At 42.5% G+C, this 22,169-nt stretch overlaps 1 protein-coding gene across 7 annotated transcripts in view; it reads right to left on the bottom strand.

Moving 5' to 3' along the window:
- Window positions 1-22,169, bottom strand: part of ARIH2 (ariadne RBR E3 ubiquitin protein ligase 2) — a 34,742-nt gene that overhangs the window by 10,859 nt on the left and 1,714 nt on the right. For 3 of the 7 annotated variants that reach the window (XM_080625354.1, XM_080625356.1, XM_080625355.1), the window contains exons 2-7: window positions 19,637-19,983; window positions 6,721-6,788; window positions 4,964-5,027; window positions 2,588-2,735; window positions 1,799-1,920; window positions 845-954 (exon numbers count right to left, since the gene is read on the bottom strand). In XM_080625354.1, the coding sequence (XP_080481480.1) occupies window positions 845-954; window positions 1,799-1,920; window positions 2,588-2,735; window positions 4,964-5,027; window positions 6,721-6,788; window positions 19,637-19,885 (761 nt within the window). In that variant the 5' untranslated portion in view covers window positions 19,886-19,983. Of the gene's footprint in view, window positions 1-844; window positions 955-1,798; window positions 1,921-2,587; window positions 2,736-4,963; window positions 5,028-6,720; window positions 6,789-19,636; window positions 22,161-22,169 lie in introns of those variants that run through there. The other 4 variants (XM_080625358.1, XM_080625357.1, XR_013957636.1 and 1 more) reach the window with 4 other exon arrangements.

Below are 22,169 nucleotides of genomic sequence, written 5' to 3'. Positions count from 1 at the left end.
CTGAACTCCAACAAACCCCCACCCTCTTGTGCAGAAGCTGGACTCAGGGTGAGAGTGAACTGAGGTGTTTTCTGACACATCCCTCCCTGGACCCTACCTATGTCTGCTCTAGCATGACTGCAGAGGCCCGGGGCATACCAGTGACTTTAGAAGTAGCCTGACTCCAGTGGTAGATATCAGACACCTGCGCTAGCATGACCTGACCAGTCCCAGGTGAGTAAGGGCCATTTATGTGGAGATATCAGTAAGCTGGGTCTCTAAACCAGTATGTATTGTGCTCCACATTCTCAACAGCAGTGATCCTGGAGTCCCAGGAGCAGAAGACATTGCAGCAGCCCACAGGCTATCTCTTTTATCCGGTCCCACATACACTTGAAGTCAGATGAGGAACATTCCCATCCAGCAGAGTATTCTTGCATGAGCCTCAAAACACACCAGACACTCTGGGAGTCAAATACTTGTAAAAAACTTAAAACTCAATACCAGCAGACAGCGGTGAGTCCTCTACATCCATTACCAGAATCTCTACCAGTCACTATCTCTGTACCAAACACTGTAACCTAGCCAAGACAAGAGAATGGCAGAACCCCTTCATTACTCAAGCCCTGCATTCCCTGGTTGTCAGAGCACCCAGCTCCTAAGGAGTTTGTGGAGCAAGAGGATGGCCAACCACCTGCAGAAGTCAGATCCAAGTATCCAATTCCTCAAGCTAACTCAAGTTACAAACAACTCCAGCAAAGCATTTGAGATGTTTCTACACTCTAAACCTGTTGGCAAACAAATGGAGTAGCTCTGAGGACAGCATACACTTCCCCCATGATCTTTAAGCTTCTCTGCTTCTTACCAGAAGACCTCATTGCAACGATTGCACTGCACTCGTCGGGCTTTTGGCTCTTGTACCTGTATAACCATAGGGCAATCTGCACCAGGACACAGCTGCAGCTGATAATGGCTCTGTGAACATACCAAGGTGGTAAGATCAGTGGTGGGTGCAGAAGAGCATTATCTATGCAAGTTTCACCACTCCTATTCTCAAAACTGTACAAGTCAATTATCTCTTGCTGAAAGAGTGAAAACTGTCACCAGGTTTGACAGTTTTCCTCTTCTACACTAGGAGAGGGAGTATTACTTACAGCCTGTTCAGGACAGGGAATTCAAATGGAGTGTTACAGATCAAGTAAGAACAGCAACACAACCCTAAGACCCCATCAAGTCACTGAACAAACAATTTTATTCCATTTGAGCTCTTTCCCCCTCCCCCTCCTCATGCTGCAAAATGTATTCAGCTGCTCTCCAGTGGTGGCTATTCCCTCCCAAAGGGTCTCTTATTGAAGAGAGGTGACACAGCTCTTTCATGCTACTTCTTGAGTGTTCCCAGTTACCAGGTTGTTCCTGCACTTTCAACCTTAACAACTGCTGCTTTAATTTCAAAACACTCACACAAAATGTTACTGAAGAAATCAATTCAGTTGGGGCACACTAAGATGGACTTGTTTTAGGTTCCAAAAAATATCTATGCAAGAGCGAGAAGGACTTTAAAACTGATTGAAGTTCTCAGCAGCAACATTCTGAGAATTCTGAAGCACCAGCCAAGGAGTTAGTGGGTGACCTTAGAGCAGAATGTACTTTGGCAACCTGCTGGAGCATTTTGTCAGTGAGACTGTCCTACAGGAGCAGCCACATCATGTTTCTCAGCAACACTTTTGCTGCAGTTACTGCAGTTCTAATCAAAGATGCAAGACACTTCAAATGAGATTTCTGCAAGTCATTGGTGAATTGACTGAAAAAACACACGTACCTCCACATAATCCCTGAAGAGGTAGCGCCTATATTTGTCTTTCAGTTCTTCACTAGGCAGCAATGGAAACACAAAGTCTTCTGGTGTCCGAAGTAGGCAGTCCTGAGCCATGCAGGAGACCCCTGAGAAAAGAAAGAACCAGTTAGTTTAGTACCAGTTAGTTTAGCACACTGCAACTTAGACTAAAAAGTGAATGCACACAGAGCATTCAAGGCAGTTTCCTAGGTACCATCTGTTGTTGTGGCAAGAGGGACACAACTGTGAAATAAATCTATCAGGGCTGCTGAAAAGCTGAAGCCCAGCTGTCTTCACCAAAAGATGACAGGACCACATGTGCACCCAGAACCAGCAAGTGCTTCAAACACTATTCACAAGGTCAGATATTTCAAGTATAAAATTGCATGTTACTGCCATGTCTGCATGAAAGACAGGCTAGGAAAAGCCCAAAGCAACTCTGGCAGCTATGGGCTTCTACCCAACCCAAAGTGAACATGATTGCATTCGCAAGCACTCCAGAAGCAGTGCAATGATATATCATGAGAGAGGCAAACTCCAAATGCAGCAGATTTGCAGCTTCTAACCTAGCCAGGAGTAGAACTTTCCTGGTGGTATGCCAACACTAACCAGGGATTATGGAAAGACCACTAGTTCAAGTTAAGTTTGTCACAAATACTCATTTCATGCACCATTTTCTCATTACTGAGATGTTTTAGACCAATTCAGCCAGTCAGCATCAGAATGGCCAACATGGCAAACACAGACCCAGCACCATATCCACCTTGAACTCACCGACTCCAACACCATCCTTGACGAGCACTGTACAATGCTGCTCCCAACAGCTGCGACAGAACTGGTGCTGACAAGCCAGAGAGAGCAAGTTCTCCTTCCGGACAAACTGCATGCACACAGCGCAGTGATGGGAGGAATGTACCATTGCCTGGGAGAGAGACAAACCAGCATTACAGTGAAAGCATCCCAGCTCTGCCAGGGAATTCTCACCTCATCCAAGGCACCTCCATTGTGACAATGGTCTCTGATGAGCTGCAGGGCAGAACAGGTTCATAAGGAGCTGCTGTGCTGGGATGCTGCACTGCCCTTCTCAAGAATCTCTTTAATTTCACAGAGCACAACAGATCAATGGTCACTGAACAGCTCCTGCCTCTAATACAGTGCTACCCAGAACTCACCTTTACTTTTCTGGTTCTTACTTTTACCTTGTTTGAAAAATGAGGAAATATATCATGTTGTCCTTCCCTGAATTTACTGGTACTATTAGCTGGGTCAGACTCTATCATTGTTCCACAGGCCCTGGAGAGCAGCTAGAGCTGCAAGCAGGCTTAGCAGTGCCCTTTACTGGACAATGATTTTGGGTAAGAGGAGAGGCAACAGAAGCTGCAGTGTGTGTACAGAGGAAAGGGGGCTTGCAGACCATCATCTCACATCTCTTCCATGCATGCTACATTTGGCAAAGCAGACATCATCCCTTCAGCTGAAAAGGATTAGAGGGTTTGTTTCAAGTCAGGCATAATTCTGCTATAGCTGCATCAAACCACTGAGAAGCAGCCTGGATCTCCTCTTGGGTAGTGCTGAGCTAGTCCCTCGACAACAGATCTAGCCTCTCACCTCACGCTTGGCACCTGAAGAACTGGGTCTAGCACAGCATCGCCAAAAGAAAGCCTCTACAAAGCTGTTTGTTAGCAGGAGTTTATGTTCCTATTTCTCCTTTCAAAGAGAAGTCATACAATCACTTCTCATGTACTTAAACCTTTGCTACTCCTGAAGAAGCTTGCGTGAGCTTGTGAGACAGCAGCCGTCAGTTTCCATGCCAGAGCTGCAAAGAAGCAGCTGCATGATCCACAGCCACACACTGTCTGAGAGCAAGACCACATGAAAAAGGAAATAACGTGACTCTGTTCTCAACAGTCTCACCTATGGACCATAACAAGATTTACTGAGCCTGCAACTGTGCTGACTGCCTGGATCAACTGCTCTACTTGAACAGCACATGCACTGCCTCAGCCCTTCCCAAGCTCAGCCTCTGAGCTCACCACCATAGCTTCTCCATACACAGTTGCCCTACAGACACTCAGTAGGAGCATCTGCCCCCAAACTATCATCATCCTGCATTAGGAGCTGAAGCACAGAGCAACTTGCTCCAGCACATACAAAAAGACTGGAATGAATTACCTACCAAACCAAGTTTGTCAAGACTTAACCTTTTAACTGTAATCTCTTCCCAAAGTGAAATCATCATTGCAGTGGAGAGTACTTAAGTGACAGCTGATACAAGATTCAGACAAATCTCAAAATATATGAACTAATTTGCAGGTATGTCAAATAACAAAGACTTTTTCTGGACTCTAGGCAGATACTTGGAGTCCATGAAGCTTACTCCTGTCAGCTGTTCTAGATGCCAAATCAGACTTTCAAAATCTACCCTCTCCCCCAACCCAACAAGCGTTTCTCAGATGTAATATTTTACCACTCAAAATCTGTCACATGGCAACGTGTTTCCTTCGGGGTAACTGTGGATTGTACCAAGACACTCACTGTGAATGAAACCTGTAAACATGCAACACAAAGTTTCTATTTAAAGAGGGAAAAAAGAAGAATACCTAAAGACTTGTATAGCCCTGGCTGCAAAACACAAGCTGTTGGTTCAAACAGCACCACTGACTGGCTCAGCAGCAACAGCACTGGGAGATTTGGCTTAAGGATTCCTGAGCAGAGCAGTGTAGCAAAAAATCGTAACAACATGGAAAATAATAATAATTATTAAAAAGTCTCTGCTCCAGTCACAGACAAGCTCTGTTCATCCTGGGCAGCCAGAGCTTCCCTTTAGTGTCTTTACAAAGATAGCATAACTAGAACAGGTAGCCAACCCCATGCACTCTGCCTCTTCCATTGTGTACCATCACTCATGCCAAAAAGTTGATCTTAATTTTCCTGAGGCAAGTTAATTCTTGAACACTGCTCTTGAAAGGTCAGACACCTCTTGAATGTGTTCTCATTTAAAAAGTAAACCCAGCATTGAGTTAAGGTGTTGGACCTGAGTTTGTGAAGGGTTAACATGGGCCAGATTACGCCATTAGTAATGCAATCCTCCAGTGAGGTGGGTCAGAGGTGTCTGCCAAGCGAACAGACCAAAATAGTTAGCATACTTACATGTTTGGATGAGGTGGGCTGAACTCGTGCTTCTACTAGCAATTGGGCAGCATTAGACTTGTGTCTGAAAAGACAATTGAAGAACGACCAAATCAATCTCTGAATACATTTTGCTTTGTTAAATCGATCTTTCTCACCTGAATAAATAATAGGCTCTGAGCAAATGGTAGGGTAGGTTTGCATAAGGAAAGGGGAAACGTGTCCTCTGTGAGGATCCTTCACAGTGACCTGAACCCTCATCAACACATTGAGGTTTTCTTCAAAATCAGAAACAGGAACAATACTTCTTGCAGTAATGGATTAACATTTCCCTCCTACTCTTTGATAAACATTTTCCTACAACTCTCTTCCTCCCCCTGAAATATTATTTCTGAAGCTCAGATTTTCTATCCACACTCCTGGAGGAGTCCTAAGCCACTGCCCATAACAATATACTCCAGTGAGGCTCCTGTCTGTCTCCAGCTCCTTTGTAAAATCAAGCTACCTTGGTTAGGTCTCACTTCAACTTCAGTCTATTATCCAGGTCAGTATTTACTCTGTGACAATTATCACCCTTTAGGCATATGAAGCTGTCTATCAGCAGCCTCAGAATTAAACATGCTTTGCTCTTTGTGATTTCCATTGCAGAGAAATGTTTATATTTCAATGAATGCAGAAATAGCAGCATCACTGTTGTAACAGTGCTGTAAATCCTCCCCACTAGCACTTTTCAGTTGTGCTAGGGAGCTTTTATTTGATAATGTCACTTTGTACCAAGACAAAAGCCTGATTACCAGATCAACTGAAGAACAACTTGCAAAGTCATAAAGTAAACCCTTCCCCAAATTTCCTCTTGTTTAAATTTCGTTAGTTAACCTGCAGAATCACCCTGAGCTGCTATGCAGGAATCTCACCCTCCACATTCCCCAGAAAACAGCCTTCACAGGATGCACAGTAAACCAATGAGCCCATTGCGAAAGATGCTGCAACAATATCCATATACGAGATGCATCTCCCATATGTTCTCTGGATGAAGTTGTTGGCTACACGGCCAAAAATGGCATGGCAGCATGACTCAGCCTGATGTGGTCTCTATTTTCAGACAATGTTCAGTTCTGAGCCAGTATTTGCTGGAGGGGCTGTCAGACAGCAGTGCCTCCTGACACACTTCCCATATACGCTTGGGCAGAGTTCGAACCCTCCTTCTGAAATCAGCTGGAGGACTTTGTTACAGTGACACTGACCAAGCAACAAAGGGGCTGCACTTCTCACTTCTCTCACACCATCTTCGTCTGCTCTCCAAATGCCAGTCAGCTTGGAGAAAAAAGCGTAGGTTCAGAAGGAGGAAAAACGTCAATGTGAATGTACTAGTAAAGAATCTATCAGCGTAGGGTTCAGTGCTGCTTCATGATTTATGGCTCATATGTTCAAAACAGAACATATGTTATCTTTATATTTGTTAAAATAGGGAAATACAGATGCACCACTCTCAATCTGTTACCTCAAAGTTTAAGCTTCATGTATCCACAGGCTTCCCAGCATGATACCAAGTCCTCAAACTGAAAAACATTTGCTAGCACTACCCTCTCCTATTTACAGACTTCTTATCGGCAATGCAGCCTCAACAACGCAGCCTCTGCTCCCTGAAGTGGACTGTGTGGCATGATTCAGGTTCAAAGACCCACGTCAAAATGACACCTATGGACCATCCTGAGCATTCCTGCAAAGCAAGGAGCAAAAGCATTAAGCACAGAATAAATAAGACTATTTACACTTACCTTTCCAAAATCTCTGAGATTTGCCAGTGGAAACTAACTAATACTAGCTTTGCAACAGCATGTGATACCTAGGTAGAAGAGGAAAAAGTCAAGTTAGGCATGTTTTGAGGCCACACCTCTGCTTAGGTCTATGATTTTATAAAACTAGCAAGTTGTATAAACTCAGTGCAATACCCCCACAATACTCAATTCCCATTGAACTAATAGATATAAAGTTCACAGCCAGTGCACCTGCAATACACATGTGGGAATGAAGCATGGAGGTACCCAAACTCACATACTCAGTCACAACAATACAGAGAGGAAGGAATCAAGAATTCACTGGAGTAGCTTAACTGCTCATAGAAGCCCCACATCCAGTCCTGGCTGTGGCCACCACTTGAGAGGCACAGACCAGGCTGGGATCAGGATCCTCGCTGAGTGTGGAAAGTAGGAACCACAGGGCAGATGGATACCACTTACTGAGCGAGAGGAGCAGTAACATGCTGCAAACACAGGTATGCTGTGACAGCAAAGGGTAGGGAAAAAACCAAAACATTTCCCCAAACCTTCACTGTAGAAGAGAAAATTATATGCTGGACTGGAATAGAAAGATAGGAAGCTACAGTGACAGGCTATTTCCATGCAGAGTTGTTTGCATTATATGGACTCCTGGCAAACACTGGCACAGTCCATGCTAGCCCCAGCATTCTCTAGAATACTGCAACATGATATTTAAAGTCATGTTACAAGGGTACAAGCAAATGAATTCTCCTTTGCATCTATGCATTACTTTATTTCAGAAGGTAACAGACTGGTTTGCTAGCACAAAAAGGCTGGTACCCACCAAGACCAAAGGCATCTGCTGAGCTGCTGGAGGTTCAACGTGCCTCTCAACCCCTTCATGCCCTGCAGTTAAAACAGAGCATTCAAGACACCTCTTCCAGGGGAATTCCTGGAAGGCAGGCTCATGAACCCTGTCTCCTTACTCCCTTCTGTGCTAGGAAGCATGGGTGCAAGCCCAGTGGTCTGTACATTCTGCATTCAAACAATCTCTGATGTTAAAGGGCACTACCTCTTATACTTCAAGACAAGCTAGCACCAGAGCACCTCTCTACCATACATATAGAAAACACAACTCCTTCCATCCTAGCTGAAGGAAGAGTTCCTTCCCACCCCCCTGCCAAAGAAGCTGTCAGTTCAAATCATCAGCTGAAAAGCCATAAGCCTTCTTGAATTCTGCCAAAAATGAACCACAGGATCCGATATACTGGTAATACAGATACACAAGAACCACATCATAACCCTGGACGGAAAAACAAGCAATGGTCACTCCTAAACAGACAACTCTGCACACCTAGGAGCAGCATATTCATTACTCTTCTAAATCTACCTCACTGAAGAGGTCCAGTTTCACAACACAACTGACCTATTCCTGCCACATGATACTGCCCTGGTCTTACACTGGCATTTCTCAGCATTGGATGGTGGATTCAGTGAGCTAAACCAGTGTAGCACCAACACACAGCACAGATGGAGTTTTAGCTGTCTCTCATCCACTTCTACTTTGTGATTTGCCCTCTTTGCTGGCCACTAAGACATCCTAGTAATAAAAGAGTAACTTTCAATGTTTAGATAATCCCTTTTCTAGAACTGAAGCATCAGCTCTCGTGTGTCACCTTCCTCAACTTCACCGGTGATGTGTCCCTCAGAAAACAAAGGCTGTCCTCCCTCCCGGCACAAAAGCTTGGGATGAACTGGAGCGTGCCAAGCAGGGCTGCTGCTGACAGCACATACAGTCTGCTCCAGTTTTCCACATTAAGTGCCACTGCCAGCCTTGGATGGGTTTGTTATCTTAAGCCCCCAGCCTGGCAGACCCAGACAGATACCTTTGACTTGCTTGTACAAGGAAGACATCTGCATTTCGAGTTTGTAAAACAAACAAGCATGAAGAATGTGGTCTCTACAAGACTGGCTTCCTGCAAATGCAAACCACACACTAATGAATCACTCTCTAACAGCAATGAAATTATCCCTCAGTAGCAGTAAGGAAGAACTACCATCCTGACAAACCACCTGACTGAAATATATCTAATGGATGAAAATGAGTATTTTTCAGCTGGGTTTTCAGAGCCTGAGGTGTAGCATCCATTGCAGCATCATGACTCCATGAAGTTACTTGTTCCCAGACAAGGAACCAAGTACATTCAAGAACGAAGATGTATAAAAAGAGACATATAAATACCAGCATATGCATTTCTGAGATCTAACAAACTATCCTAAGGGAATCAAATGCTTTTGAAGTCAAATTGTCAGGCAACATGTGGAATTAATGCTCCAGAAAGATGCCAGATTAACAGATCTAGAAGAATAATAAAGCTTCTGTGACCATTTCTATTTCGCTCCAACCGCAAACACTGACAGGATCAGCTGCAGGTAGTGCTAATTTCATTACTTTTATCATAAAAGCAGCCAAGAATAAAACATTTTCCATTCATAAAGCTGAATTCATCTCATTTCATAAAAGCCCTGAAGCACAAAAGTTTTTGATACTACCTGGCTGGAGTACATGTCATCTTGTACAGAAAAGTCCCAGAGTCAGCAACGTACCCACAGTCTGCTTGGCATGGCAGGACTAGTTCTTACATGATAAAGATAGACAACATACAAACTGGAAGAAAAAGGAATGGGAAAGGAGGTAACTGATGAGGCTGGGACCTTGCCTGCTGTGTGGTCTCACCCCATTATAATCTATGTCCTGCTCACCACCAGCAAGGCTTGGAATTCAGAAGGCAAATGTGAATATACCATCAGGGGACAACACTACTGGAGAGATTCAAGAAAACAAGCATGAAAAGAAAAACAACCATTTAACAAAAGCCTGTTCCTATTGACTAGCAGCACCCTCCAATCTCTTCAATGATTGTACATTCACAACGAGTGAATGATTGTACCAAGTCAGCCAGTTCTTCCACAACACCACCCCAGAATAATTGAAGTATTTCTATGTAAGCAGGAGCCAAAACATGCTGTGTGCAGAAAAATACCACTGAGATCATAAGTTGGGTCCACACGGACATAATTTATTACCTTACAGTACTGGAGAAGTAGTGCACAAGCAGATACTACTGGCTGGACTATTCAGTTAGAAGACATCAATGCCCCCTCCATAAGCACCCACTGCAGCCTCTCAGCTTAAGAAATATAGTCTTGATTGCTGTCTAGGCACACTGTCCAATACACCATTTCCTGGATAGTCAAAAACTTCACACAATAAGACATCTCAAAATTACAAAACACGTCAGAAAGAGCTACGATTCAGTCTCCTACCAGTCACTGGGTGCCACAAGAACCTCAGCTTATCCAGGAACAATAATGCTTTCTCTCAGACACAGAACAAATCATGGCATCATAGAATGGTTCGGATTGGAAGGGACCTTAAAGTTCCAACGCCCTGCCACGGGCACGGCCACCTTCCAGCAGGTTGCTCCAGCCCCATTCAACCTGGACTTTAAATGGTCAGCTTTGTTTAAACTCTCCTATTCTTGTTTCAGAATACTAAGACTCAAAAAAGATGGAGACACAGCCTACTTGGTGTCTTGCTGGCAGCAGGTCATTTCAGTAAAACAGAAGGCACAGAAGGGAATGGCATATTCTAGATGTTGCATGACTATGTTAGTTTTTGTCTGCAACTGATGAATTATGCCAGTACTTCCACATAACTTGACTTCTCCAGAACTCTCCTTGCTGTGATTAAATTTATTAAAGTTTACAAGATGAAAGCTGAAAGCAGTAGACATGCTACAAGATTTCTTTCTTTCCCTCCTTTCCATTTCTCCGTTTTCTCACCACCAGCTTAAAAGTTTAAGATCATCAAAGATTAGCTCAGTCTAAATCTGAACCTGAAAATTTGAAGCTGAAAGAAGCCTGAAGACCAGGCTTCTTTCTTCATAATGGGGTAGCAAAGCTGAGAAAAAGGATATCTCATCCAACGTGCCATTGCCAATTGCACCTTAAAACAGGAATCTGATCACCACAGAAGCCTCTTCCAAACCTCTGTCAGCTTAACTCTGACTTACCAGTGATAGGAGGCTGCTGATTGCCAGAAACGGGCAGCAAATGCTACTGTTTATCACCGTACTTTAAAAGGGGTGCAGTGCCTACGCATACAGGATGGGTGCCAGGGAGAAGCTGCATCAGGGAAACCCTCTATAGGAGTTGTAAAAAGAGTTTGAAAAATTTACAAAGTGCTGGATAAAATTAGCTTCTGAAAGTAGAACAAGGGAGAAATGTCACTGCATTAAACACACATCTATTTGCTCTCTGCAAGACAGCACAGTATTTATTTTTTCTTATTATTTCTATCACCATTTATCGCCCGGGTTCTTTACCCTCCAAGATAAGCAAAACTCTCACACTTTGAAGTGAGAGAGTCTGGCACTCTTTAGGACAAGACTCTATCAAAAGAACAAAAACATCAAACCAAGAACAAAGTATCAAAAAAGCTCTGCAGGGGCCTTGTGTTTAGAGAGCTCCAAGACAATTGTGCCTCAACTTGCATCCTTAGATAAGCTAAACCATTTGAAGAGCTGAAGCTTCGTGCCTCTACAGCAGAACATCTTTCCAGCCATGCCACTCTGACAGTTGCTAATTCAGACAGAAACGTTTCCTAAAAGCTCAAAAACCACTGGCTTTTGTAGAGCTTACATTCTACAGAACCCCCTCATGCATATGTATGTTGCATGCATATTTCATGAGTTCATTTCACTTCCCTCCAAGGGATGGCCTATTTTTTGGAGGTGTGTTTCAATCCTCGCTTTCACAGAGATATGGTATCAGGAATTCAAAACAAGAATCATCACATGATTCTCAAAGAGATTCAATTCAGAATGAGTTGGAGATATTATGATCTGGTTGGGGCTGACATCCCACGACTTTGCACCAAGCTGACAATTCCTGTTAGATCAGGGTTGCTAAGATGAACACAAACCTGGCATGAAGAAATGCAGCTTCTATTTCTTGTCCTTCCCCTAATCAAAGTTTTTTATCCAAAGAGATTTAAGCAAATAGGATTAATTTTGAGAAGCATTTCTTTTAATCCATGAATGGTTTTTGTTAGTTCTACAAGGAAAGAATCAACTTGGGAAGGTATTGGTTTATGTGTTACATCAAAACTTCTAAAAACCCACTCTTTAACCTTTTCAACAGTAAAAACAGACAACAAGAGCCTCTGAAATTGTTGCTAGTAGTGAGCAACTATGGGCAAAGTAGAAACTGAACTGAGATGGTGACAGAGTAACGCCTTGGAGAGAAACCATAATTTGTACTGAATAATTCTGCTGAAGAAAAAAACCCTTCAGACATGCTTTATTAAGGCTACTGAGGTAAGGAAAGTGACCTGCAGATAGAAAAAATACTGGTTTATACACATTTCTCTTGTGGAAAGGAGATCTGACTCCCTCCACACCCCACTGGAAAAAGATTTCTGACTGCCCTGTTTTTACTGGAGGTTTTCTCAGAAAATTGCAGAAATATTAGGAATTAAGAAGAAATAAAAGGGCAACCAAAAAGCTTTTCTTGGACCACATTTTCTCCTTTGCTCTGATCTACCTCTCTTTCAAACAGACTTCCAATATGCAATCCTGGTAGAAAACTCTTGAGGTTGCAAGGACTAGAGCTGTGATTAACGTCACATCAGTGTTCAACATCTTGTCAAAGGCCTCTGTACCTGTTACAGGTTTCTGAGCATTAGAAGGCTGTTTATAAAATTGAATTCAAATTAATTTCACTTATCAAGGATAAAAAGACAAAGTCACAACAAAATCAAATACCCTGTTCTTTTAGTTTGGGTTCAATCAGGCTTAAAATTGTCAGAGCGAGCCTTCCACCTTTTCACTCACAGTACTGCTTACAATTTGTCTGACACTTCAGGCCCCCTCCTGATTACAGACTGCAGGGAAAGAAATACATTTTGGAATTTGTAGTCTCAATACCATGGAAAAGGTTTGACAAGCAGCAGTACATGAGCTGTACTTCATCATAGGGTTTTAATCTGTACCCCGTTACTCACCCTCTGGCATGCAGAGATCTGGTGTCAGTTCACAAGATCAGAAGCATATTAGGGAGGCAGAGTGTAGACTGGGAATGACAAATACTGCTGGTGTTATACACATGATTTGTGAAACCACCAGTGCATAACCTAGCTGGCCACATACTCAAGAAAGGGGATCTTGGGTTAAATTCTAACTCCTTCCCCACACTTACACATTGCTTTAATCCATCCACTCTCCTACACAGGACAGCAACAATTTCGGCTGCAGCTGCCAACAAACAGGATCAGTAGGACTCAGCTAGGAAATCTCGGCATACGCATTTCTCAAGCTGTTAGGCCATCCTGAGGAGATTCAGAAATAAATTACAAAAACTAAGACTTGAGCAAGATGCTATGCCAGAGGCATTACAAAATAGCTATGAGATTCCTTCTTTGAAAGATTCAGAGCAAAAGAAATGCAGCAAGAAAGCTGTAAGATAAAAGACTGACATGAGACTCCCCAGCTGTACTCACTGCAGCTATTCTTTCCAACCTAATATAGTGTTTGAGAGCATCAGTGCCCCATGCGCGTTACACTGTGCTCCCCATGTGCTGTCAACACACTCCATGGCACTCAGCTCAGCCCCTGCCTAGGTGTTTTCCCAGCAAAACTCAGAAGCGGACAATTCCCTCTGGTTGACAGGAAGGAGGATGCTGAGGATGCACAGGGAGGAAGCAAAGGGCAGGTAAGAACCTGAGTCCACACAACTGTGACTCCCAGTCACTCAGGATACAGGGCTGACAACTCACACTGGAAAGCACTGGTGCCTGCACGCAGCAGGGCACAGGGTTTAGCTAAGCGTGCAGTGAGTATTCCCAAACAACACAGTCCTTTCCTTGACAATTCCAGCTTCCAGGGTGTTTTTCTTCTGTTATAAAAAGAAGTGAAGGAACAACTGTGGAAGCCAGTGTTTCACAGCACACAGCATAGCTCGCTCCCCCTGCGCCATTCTTAACAGGCACAACACCCTCGTTTGGCAATGTGCTTTAGCTGCTTCATGGCACTCCTGTGATCCTGTTGTCCAGCTGTAAGCTTGCAACATGAAACAGCTACTGAAAGATTGTTTTGGCATATTTAATGACTTGTGTCTCACCTCTACCTCCCACCAAGATCATACTCATCAACAGCTGTGAACAGACTTTAGCTCTGCTCCCTGCAGTCACACTGGCTGCAAGATACACTTAAGGCATGAATCACAAAGAAATGTGTGGGTTATAATCACCCTCCACATTCGCAGCTCATTTTCCCAATCAAGTTGAGAATTTCAGCAATAAGGAACAAAACTGATTTCTCTCCTCAAATGACTTAGAATCATAGAGTAGTTAGGGTTAGAAAGGACCTTAAGATCATGTAGTTCCAACCCCTGCCATGGGGCAGGGACACCTCACACTAAACCATGCCACCCAAGGCTCTGTCCAACCTGGCCTTGAACACAGCCAGGGATGGAGCATGGACTTCATGAAATTGTCACAAGGTCAGGGGTCTCCAGGCAGCTGTTACCTTCCTGGCCAGAAGTCTATGAAAACCTACTACACCTTCTTTTCCTAAAGACCTTTAGGAGTCAAAATAAAGCACACACTAATGACAGTTACGGACATACTCATGCTCCCTTGATGTTTAACATAGTACTCAAGTACAGGCATTCTGAAGTTTCTATATAGCAGAATTTCCAGGTTCTTCCTGCTGAGAAACAAAAAGTGGGTAAAGAACAAAGGTATGGCTCAAATGTGTGTGCTCCAAAGGCTTCCAGCTTCAGCCTGGATGCCCCACATAATGTTGGCTTGATATTAAAACACAGAACATGCTACAGAGATAAACCTGACTAATCTAGGGTTTACAGGTACTTGGAAATAGCATGTTATCATTGCCAAACAGCACCAGAGGGGCTCTGTGGAGAAGTCAAATTTGCCTATCAGGCTCTACCATTTATTATAAATGATGTTTGAATATTTACTGTTTACTAATATATACTTACATTTACCAATGTTGGCTCTTATGGACATTAACTTTGAACATAAATTTTTCAAACTCTGTTCTTATATATGCATGTTAATATTTCAAGGGGCTTTCATACCTCTCCTGTACTTGAGGAACTCAGGTATGGCTCATCTTTTATGACTTCCATTTTATGTTGCATGTAAGTTTAATGAAGCCATTATGGCACCAAAAAAAATGACAAGCATGCCACACAGCAGGTTTGTTCAGATAAGCACCCCACACCACGTGCCTGGTCATGGTCTCCACAGCAATGCAGGGAGGCACACGCTGGTGTCCTCACAACTGGATCTTTACGGACTTTTTGGGATCGCATTGAACGGGCATTCTGCAAGTGCCAACTCCTGCGGGCAGGGCTGCTCACAGAGGCTGCCAATCTCCATGCAGATGACTCTGGATCTGCTAAACATGGTATTTGAAAAGGACCGCTGCCAGCATCCACCAGGCAGCTCTAAAACTCACTGTTCTGTGTCAGCGCAATTTGAGTGTGGGGAAGTTTCAGAGGGACGTGTTTTTCTGGCAAACACTAATTTCGTTGCATTAAAAGATGCGACAACAATGAGGTGAGCAAGAACATATGAAAAACTGTTTTATCTCTGAAAAATCCATAGTGGTAACACGGATTAACAGATTCAGAACTATGTCATGTCATCAAATACTTTTTGCATCTATCAAGTTTTATTCTTCAAGCAACAGGGCTAAAAAAATACCTCACAACACAAGCTGTTATTTCAAGAAGCAGAGGAAGCAAACTTTTTGCTGTCTGGTAAATATTTGCACATTACTTGCTTGAGCAAACTGAAAATTCCAAGTTCTTCAATTTTACAGTCCCTTTGGTTTTCATGGAACTACTACATCAGTATCACTTGCCTGTAATACACAACTATCTTTTCCTTGTTCCCTTGTACATGCAGAAATACCTTAGCTTCGTGACCGACAATCAGCTTCTAAAAAGATCTATAGCCTATGAATAAATCATTACTTGACTGTAATTATCTAGTGGTTTATATCACCAGTTTTAAAAAACTACTGCTAAAAACTAGAAAGATCCATGTCACCCCTGAGACACAGCAACTACTGCCAGTCATGTGGAACAGCACAGATATGCCAGACTTGCATCCAGATGCCCAGCAGAGCCAGGAAGCGTCATTCACAAACAAAACCAATATGACATCATCACAAACTTAATTGCTTGCTAGTGACAGGGTCAACTTTGTTTGCACAACTGTTGTCTATCATACTGTTTGTATGCACGGACTGATACTGCCACACCAGGATCCACAATCACTCAGTGACCACTGACAGTTATCTTGAAAACAAACTTATTGCTATGCTATTTCAATTCATTATTTTTGAAAGATAATGGAAGTTATATCTACTTTTGAAAAAGAACTGTTGTAAGTCCTTTCCTGGTCTGCAGGCAATACCTGCCATTCTGCTTTCAAGAGCATTGCCCTTAACAAGTGCTGACTGTTGGCCAACTGACCTTTTGAGGAATGAAAAGTGATCTGCTTCAATTCACAGGCCTTTTGGTCACAGAAGCACAGTTTTGGGTATCAGTTTGAGATTTTCTTCTGGCATACTGCAGCAGAGATAGCCTGTCCTAATTTTAGTCAGGGTATTAACTGAACCCTTCACAAACAGGCCTCCAGATTAACAGCACTAACCCAGAAGCAAACATTTCTTCCTATTTTCTTTCTTTAGTTCTTACTAAAACCAAAATGAGGAGAAACTTTCACAGTACCACTTGCAAAGTCCCTCTTGCTTCTGCATGGCTCTCAGATAACCACTACCATAGTTGCAAACCTGCCACACAGCACAGCTGATTCCATCTACCACTAAGTTGTTTGTACTGGTTTTTCTATGCTCTAATTCCCCACCAGATAAAAAAAGGGAGTCAGAAAAATTCAAGGTAAAAGTTTCCTATAACAATAAAAGATGCAAGAACATACACCTACCTACAGACTGGGTTTCATGCTTTTATCAGATTTCAGCTTTTCACTGAGTTTTGTTTCTCTGGCATAGATAAAAAGCAAGCACTGCATTCACACTTTTAACATATGCAGGGCCCTCACATCTGACCTGAGGTTCACCACCCAATACAAGGTTTGCTTGCTCCTCTGTTTAGCTTCAGTAGGAGCGAGAACAAAGTCAGCTGTAACTCATGGGCAATTGAGTTAGCCAGGAGGGTTTCCAAGGACGATCACTCTTCACCTCCACACTTTTAAGAACATAGGAATTCAACAATCAGCCTGAAACAGCTGAAGAGGTTAAAAACCAAATGTTGAGGGTTAATAAGCATAGCAACTGAAATACTATTTATTTAGATTATTAGTAGCTGGTAACACTACAGATTGCAAGTATGAAGACATAAAGTTCTGAATACCCATTACTGGTCTTAAAAGTGTATAGACAATATGTCACAGAGAAAAAAAACATGCTCAATACCCCCCAATTCAACCTTTGGAAAGTGACTCACCTAATGACAATATAGACTGTCAGAACATTCAAACATGGCATTGAGTCTATTTATTGCATTCATTTTGTTTCTTTGCTTTAGGAAACTGTATTAGTCTATTCATTTCTTATGATAGCAAACTGCTCAGATACCATACCATGCATTGCCTTCAATATTGTACCTCTTGAAGAATCTTCAGTTTACCTTCATCTCTGTCAGCAACTCTGCCTTAATTCCCAGCTAATGCTCAGACACAACCAGTAGCTATCACAAGGTAAAGGAGATTAAATCAAGAAAACAAACTAGTGTGCTCCAAAAGAGCCATTACCACTATCCAAAATCCCAAGACATTATGAAAAGTAGTCTTCAAAAGGAAGTTTTTAGAGCTCAAGCAAGTTAGAGGGAAGAAGTTAACACAGTTCTTACAAAAGTCTGCCTTTGTTTACTCATATCCATTAAAACAAGGGAAAATAACGGTAACAAATAGCTTAACATGTTCTATTCAACTTCATTCTCCTCTAAGCTTCTTAATTCAATGCAAATTCTTTCCACTCCAGTTTGTCTCAGAAAACTAACAAAATGACAAGTTTCCTCGGAGAAAGAGAGGGGAAGGAAGAAACAGGGTCACTGAAGTATTGTGAGAAAGTATGCCAGGAAATGAAAAAGCACATGCTGCAGATCCACAGCAGATTTCCAAGAAAGGAACAATTCTTGCACCACTGCTGCTAGCAAACAGAGAGTTAATGTGGCACTTCAAGAGCTAAGGTCTTTGTGGCTTACAAGATCACAGTTTTTCAGGTTTCTACCCAAATATATTTTTACCTTCTCATGCACAAACCAAAACGTAGCACTTGATGTAAGCATATTCTTCATATAAATGGATTAAATGTTTCCTGCTTGGATCATATTTGGGGTGAGAGTCAAGCTAGCAGGTCGGTATCATCTCGGCAGCCCAATGAGGTCTTCAGAATTCTTGGAAAAATTATTTTAGCTCTGGAAGCCTAATTTTAAAGACTAAATAAAGTATTGCTTTTGTTAATTCAAGAGAGCAATATGGCAGGGGTCACCTTTTTGAAGAGGGCTTCATTTGAAGGCAAACAGTAAGGAGCAGAAAAGCTGTTCTAAATCTTTACTTAATCGCTAAGAACCAAGGGCAACTGGCAGCTGGACCAACTATTCTCATTTGTTCTTTTCCTTTGCCTCCCTTTTCTGACAATCTGCAGAGAACAGCAGGCATTCAGAGCTCCAACTGCACATTCGGAAGAAATCAAAACACGAGTTTGACAGTCAAGAAAGAGTAAAACTTAATTTTCTGAGATGGTGAATGCTGCGAACAAGCACACAGACAGCAAAATCAGAGACGCAGCACAAAGTATGGGTGCTGTTCAGAGCCTGTTGTTTACAGGCTTCACAGTCCTATTGTTATACTGCTTCTATAGGACACCGATGGCCAAGTAAGGACCAAGAGATCCCTGTCATTGTTTAAAATTAGGTTTGATTCATACCAAATAAATAGGAATCAAAACCTATCCAACATGGTTTTTATATGCTGCAATCACCTATCCCGTTTTCAAAGGTTGCTCCAAAGAGCAAGCGGTTGGAGGTCTGTTACAGAGTAGATGCATCAGTAATTTCCACCCAGTGTCTACATCTAGACCTTAGAAAACTCTGCCTTCATCTGACCAGCACTGGGACTGAAGCACACTGACAAGGCAGAAGGGGAACCTCTTACTCTTACCCTGTAGTAAAGTGAATTGGTTGCACAAAGAGAAAGAAAACTCTGTAAAATTTTTATTGAGCATAATACCATGGAGCTGACTCACAGTGTGACTCTTCTGTGAGGAATTAGTCACTACAAGAGCTGGCAAATGCATTGTACTTTAATTGCTATCACTGTAATGGTAGGGTTAATAACTGGCATGACACCTGATCTGTCTTTGAAAGTCTATGATTATTTTCTCAGAACCAACAAAGAAAGGTGATTTTGTTAGAATTACAGAGTTTCAGCATGTCTTCCTATCTGTCAGATTCCTCGCACACAGCTGTACCACTCTGCACCATTTATGACTCGGTTTGTTTCTTTTCTATATATCCTCTTTGCATTGCGTTAATGCAAAGAGTTGTAACTCAGGAATTTTCGTTATGAAGCTCAGCTCTGTAAGAAAAACACAACCTGTAAGAATTAACATTCAGTAAGGAACATTTTTTAGGCCCCAGAACCAGAATGCAACAATTGTAAACCTTGGAGTCAGTTTTGAACTAGGGACCTTTAATAATGTTCCTCCAACCCCCCCATAACAGGAGCATCGTCACAGTTTTTATTTCAAAGTCTATACTCCACATTTGCCTTTTCAATCACAGTCTTATTTTAGGGTCAGAAACCTTTCCTCACCTTTAACGTGGCAGCCAAGCTGGCCATATGTTCATTCAGAGTGCTCTCCGACTCCTTGTAAGTCAGGCAGGTGAACTGATACTCCTCTGGATCAAAGGCGTCTGCTCCCTGCTGCTCCACGTCGTTAGCTACCCCATCATAATAATCCTCAATATCCCCAGGATCCTCATCCTCTTCCTCCTCCTCGCAATTAGGGTCATAATCCTCTTCATTGCTGTCAGAGCCCTGGCTGTTCATGTCCACAGACATCTTAATGTCCTGTCAAACTGCAGACCAGGAAAGCAATTGCAGCTTCTTTTTCTCCTCCAAACTTTATCCTTCTTTTGATTTCATCTGAGTTCTGTCTCCTAAGGGGGGAAAAACAGTTTTTTTCTGTTGCCTAAGGAATTGTAAGAGAGGCCACGTCAGTATCATACAGGTGATCAAACAGCCAGGAACGAACCGATCCAGCGGCCCAGCTACGGACGATTCTGCTGTGCAGGTCCCCGGTTTGGATCCACTGTGACTCCTGTACCTGCAAAGCCAAAGCTGCTCTTACAGGCAAGGTCTAAAATCTCAGACTGGTTTATTCCATTGTATCCTAGTTCTCGGAGTGGGCCATGAGACTTTGGACACTTGGAAAGCAGCTGCGTCACCTTCACTACAGATCTTTTCAGAGATACACAACTAAGTTTATGGTATTAAGTTTTTACCAACACCCTGAAGTGCTGCAGAAAAGCATCACATCCATTTCATCAACAGCAAAAATACAAACCCCTTAACTATGACCACAGGAGCCAGAAAGGCCACCTGTGACGCCCTGTACAAGTTCACATTGCTTCAGAACCACAAGCATTGAGTGGGACTTTGGAAATTAAGACAAGCAAACAGATCTCTCACATACATCCAATTTAACACTCCTCAATACTATCTCAAAAGAAATGGTGAAATTCATCAAGCTCTTCAAGTAGGTTCTACTGGATGTGATGTAGTTTGGGTTTTACATCTGAGAGGGCAAATAAAATTATTCTCTCATTTTATTACCTTCCAATATATAGTTTTTACCTTCTGAGTGTAGAAATTTATGCTCTTGTTGACTGCTGTTATTCAAGAAGATTCAGAATAGCCAACTGAACTACAAACCTTCTGCTGTGTAACTAAACCATATGAATGTGAGTTCTTAGAGGTTCAGCAGCAGAGCACATACCAACTTTGAATTGTGCCACCTCATCTGTAGTCACAAATTTTCATTTTAAACCAAATAATTTAGTTTTAAGAAAGAACATATTAAATACAAGACTTAAAAAATGCTGCAACTGAATTTTACATATAAAATTATATACATAAACACATAGCTTTGTTTTCCACAAGCAGCATGCATTGCATTTCTTATACATGTTTGCATTTTGCATTACTACGTTGTTAGCTCTGTTACCCAAATATATTCCCACTGTATCACAATCTGTAGCTGCTGGGGAAACCATGATCAAGCTTTGAGAATCCTGACTTTAGAGCACAGGAAATCACAACCACAAATTTCATTACTTTTCCTCAACTTGTTTGCTTTCTGTTTCCAGCAACCTGTCCAAGCAGCACAGAATAACAAGGAAGAGATGTGATGTACAACTAATTCGAGGGGCAGCAGATACAAACTTCCACTGAGAGAAGATGAAGGCTAGCAGCTAGTTGTATTATCCCCTGAATTCTGGTATCCATTCCCTCCATTTGCCTCTTGATTCCTCAGCCATCCACAAAATAAGTAGCACACAAGCATTTTAAAGCACTGCTTCCCATTGAGCTTCAGAGGAGCAGAGGCATCATCTCTCCATACTGGAAAGACAGGCATGAAATCTGATTGGACAGACACAAGGCAAACCAAAATCATCCCTCCCTCTACCCTGCTTAATGATTAACTTCTGGGCTTAATCTATATCAACACTGACTTCCTGCATAAAAACTAATAGATCTTTACCTGCTACACCTTATGTTAAAGGAATAACTGTGAACACTCCTACAGAGCAATCAATAGCCCAATGTGCCACAGCTTTTGTTCAGCCAACCTGAGAGCATCACAAAGCCTAGGCAAGTTCCACCAGTCAGGAAACTTCCAAAACTCACTCAGATCATCCCACACCCTAGAGGTGGAACAAAAACCCCAAACACTGCGTCCATTTGCTCTCTCAACACCTGGTGAGTCCCATCCAAGCAAGGAGATGTTTTTAGATATCCAAGTAGAATAACAGGCCCACCTGGTACTTCAGCAAATACGTACCAGCCACTGGGGAGGAGGCTCAGAAGAGCACAGAAATGTTTCTCTGTGCCACTAACACACTTACTTGAGCAGAGGAACTGTCTGCATGGCCAAATAGGCCACATCAAGCAGAAAACAGTCTGCAGATGGGATACTTTTCACGACTCCTGTCACAACACTCTAGGAAAGAGCTCACTTCCAGCATAATGGAATGTCACACAGATGTGTGGAGAGAGGAAAGCTAAGGCACAATCTCAGTCGACAAAGCATAGCAGGGTACTAGGAAAACGAGGAGCAGAACTC

The sequence above is a fragment of the Psittacula echo genome, assembly GCF_963264785.1.
Source record: "Psittacula echo genome assembly, chromosome: 9".
In the NCBI taxonomy this organism is placed as follows: Eukaryota; Metazoa; Chordata; class Aves; order Psittaciformes; family Psittacidae; genus Psittacula; species Psittacula echo.
The sequence above is the reverse complement of the archived record's forward strand: the minus strand, read 5'-3'. Positions and strand labels throughout refer to the sequence as shown.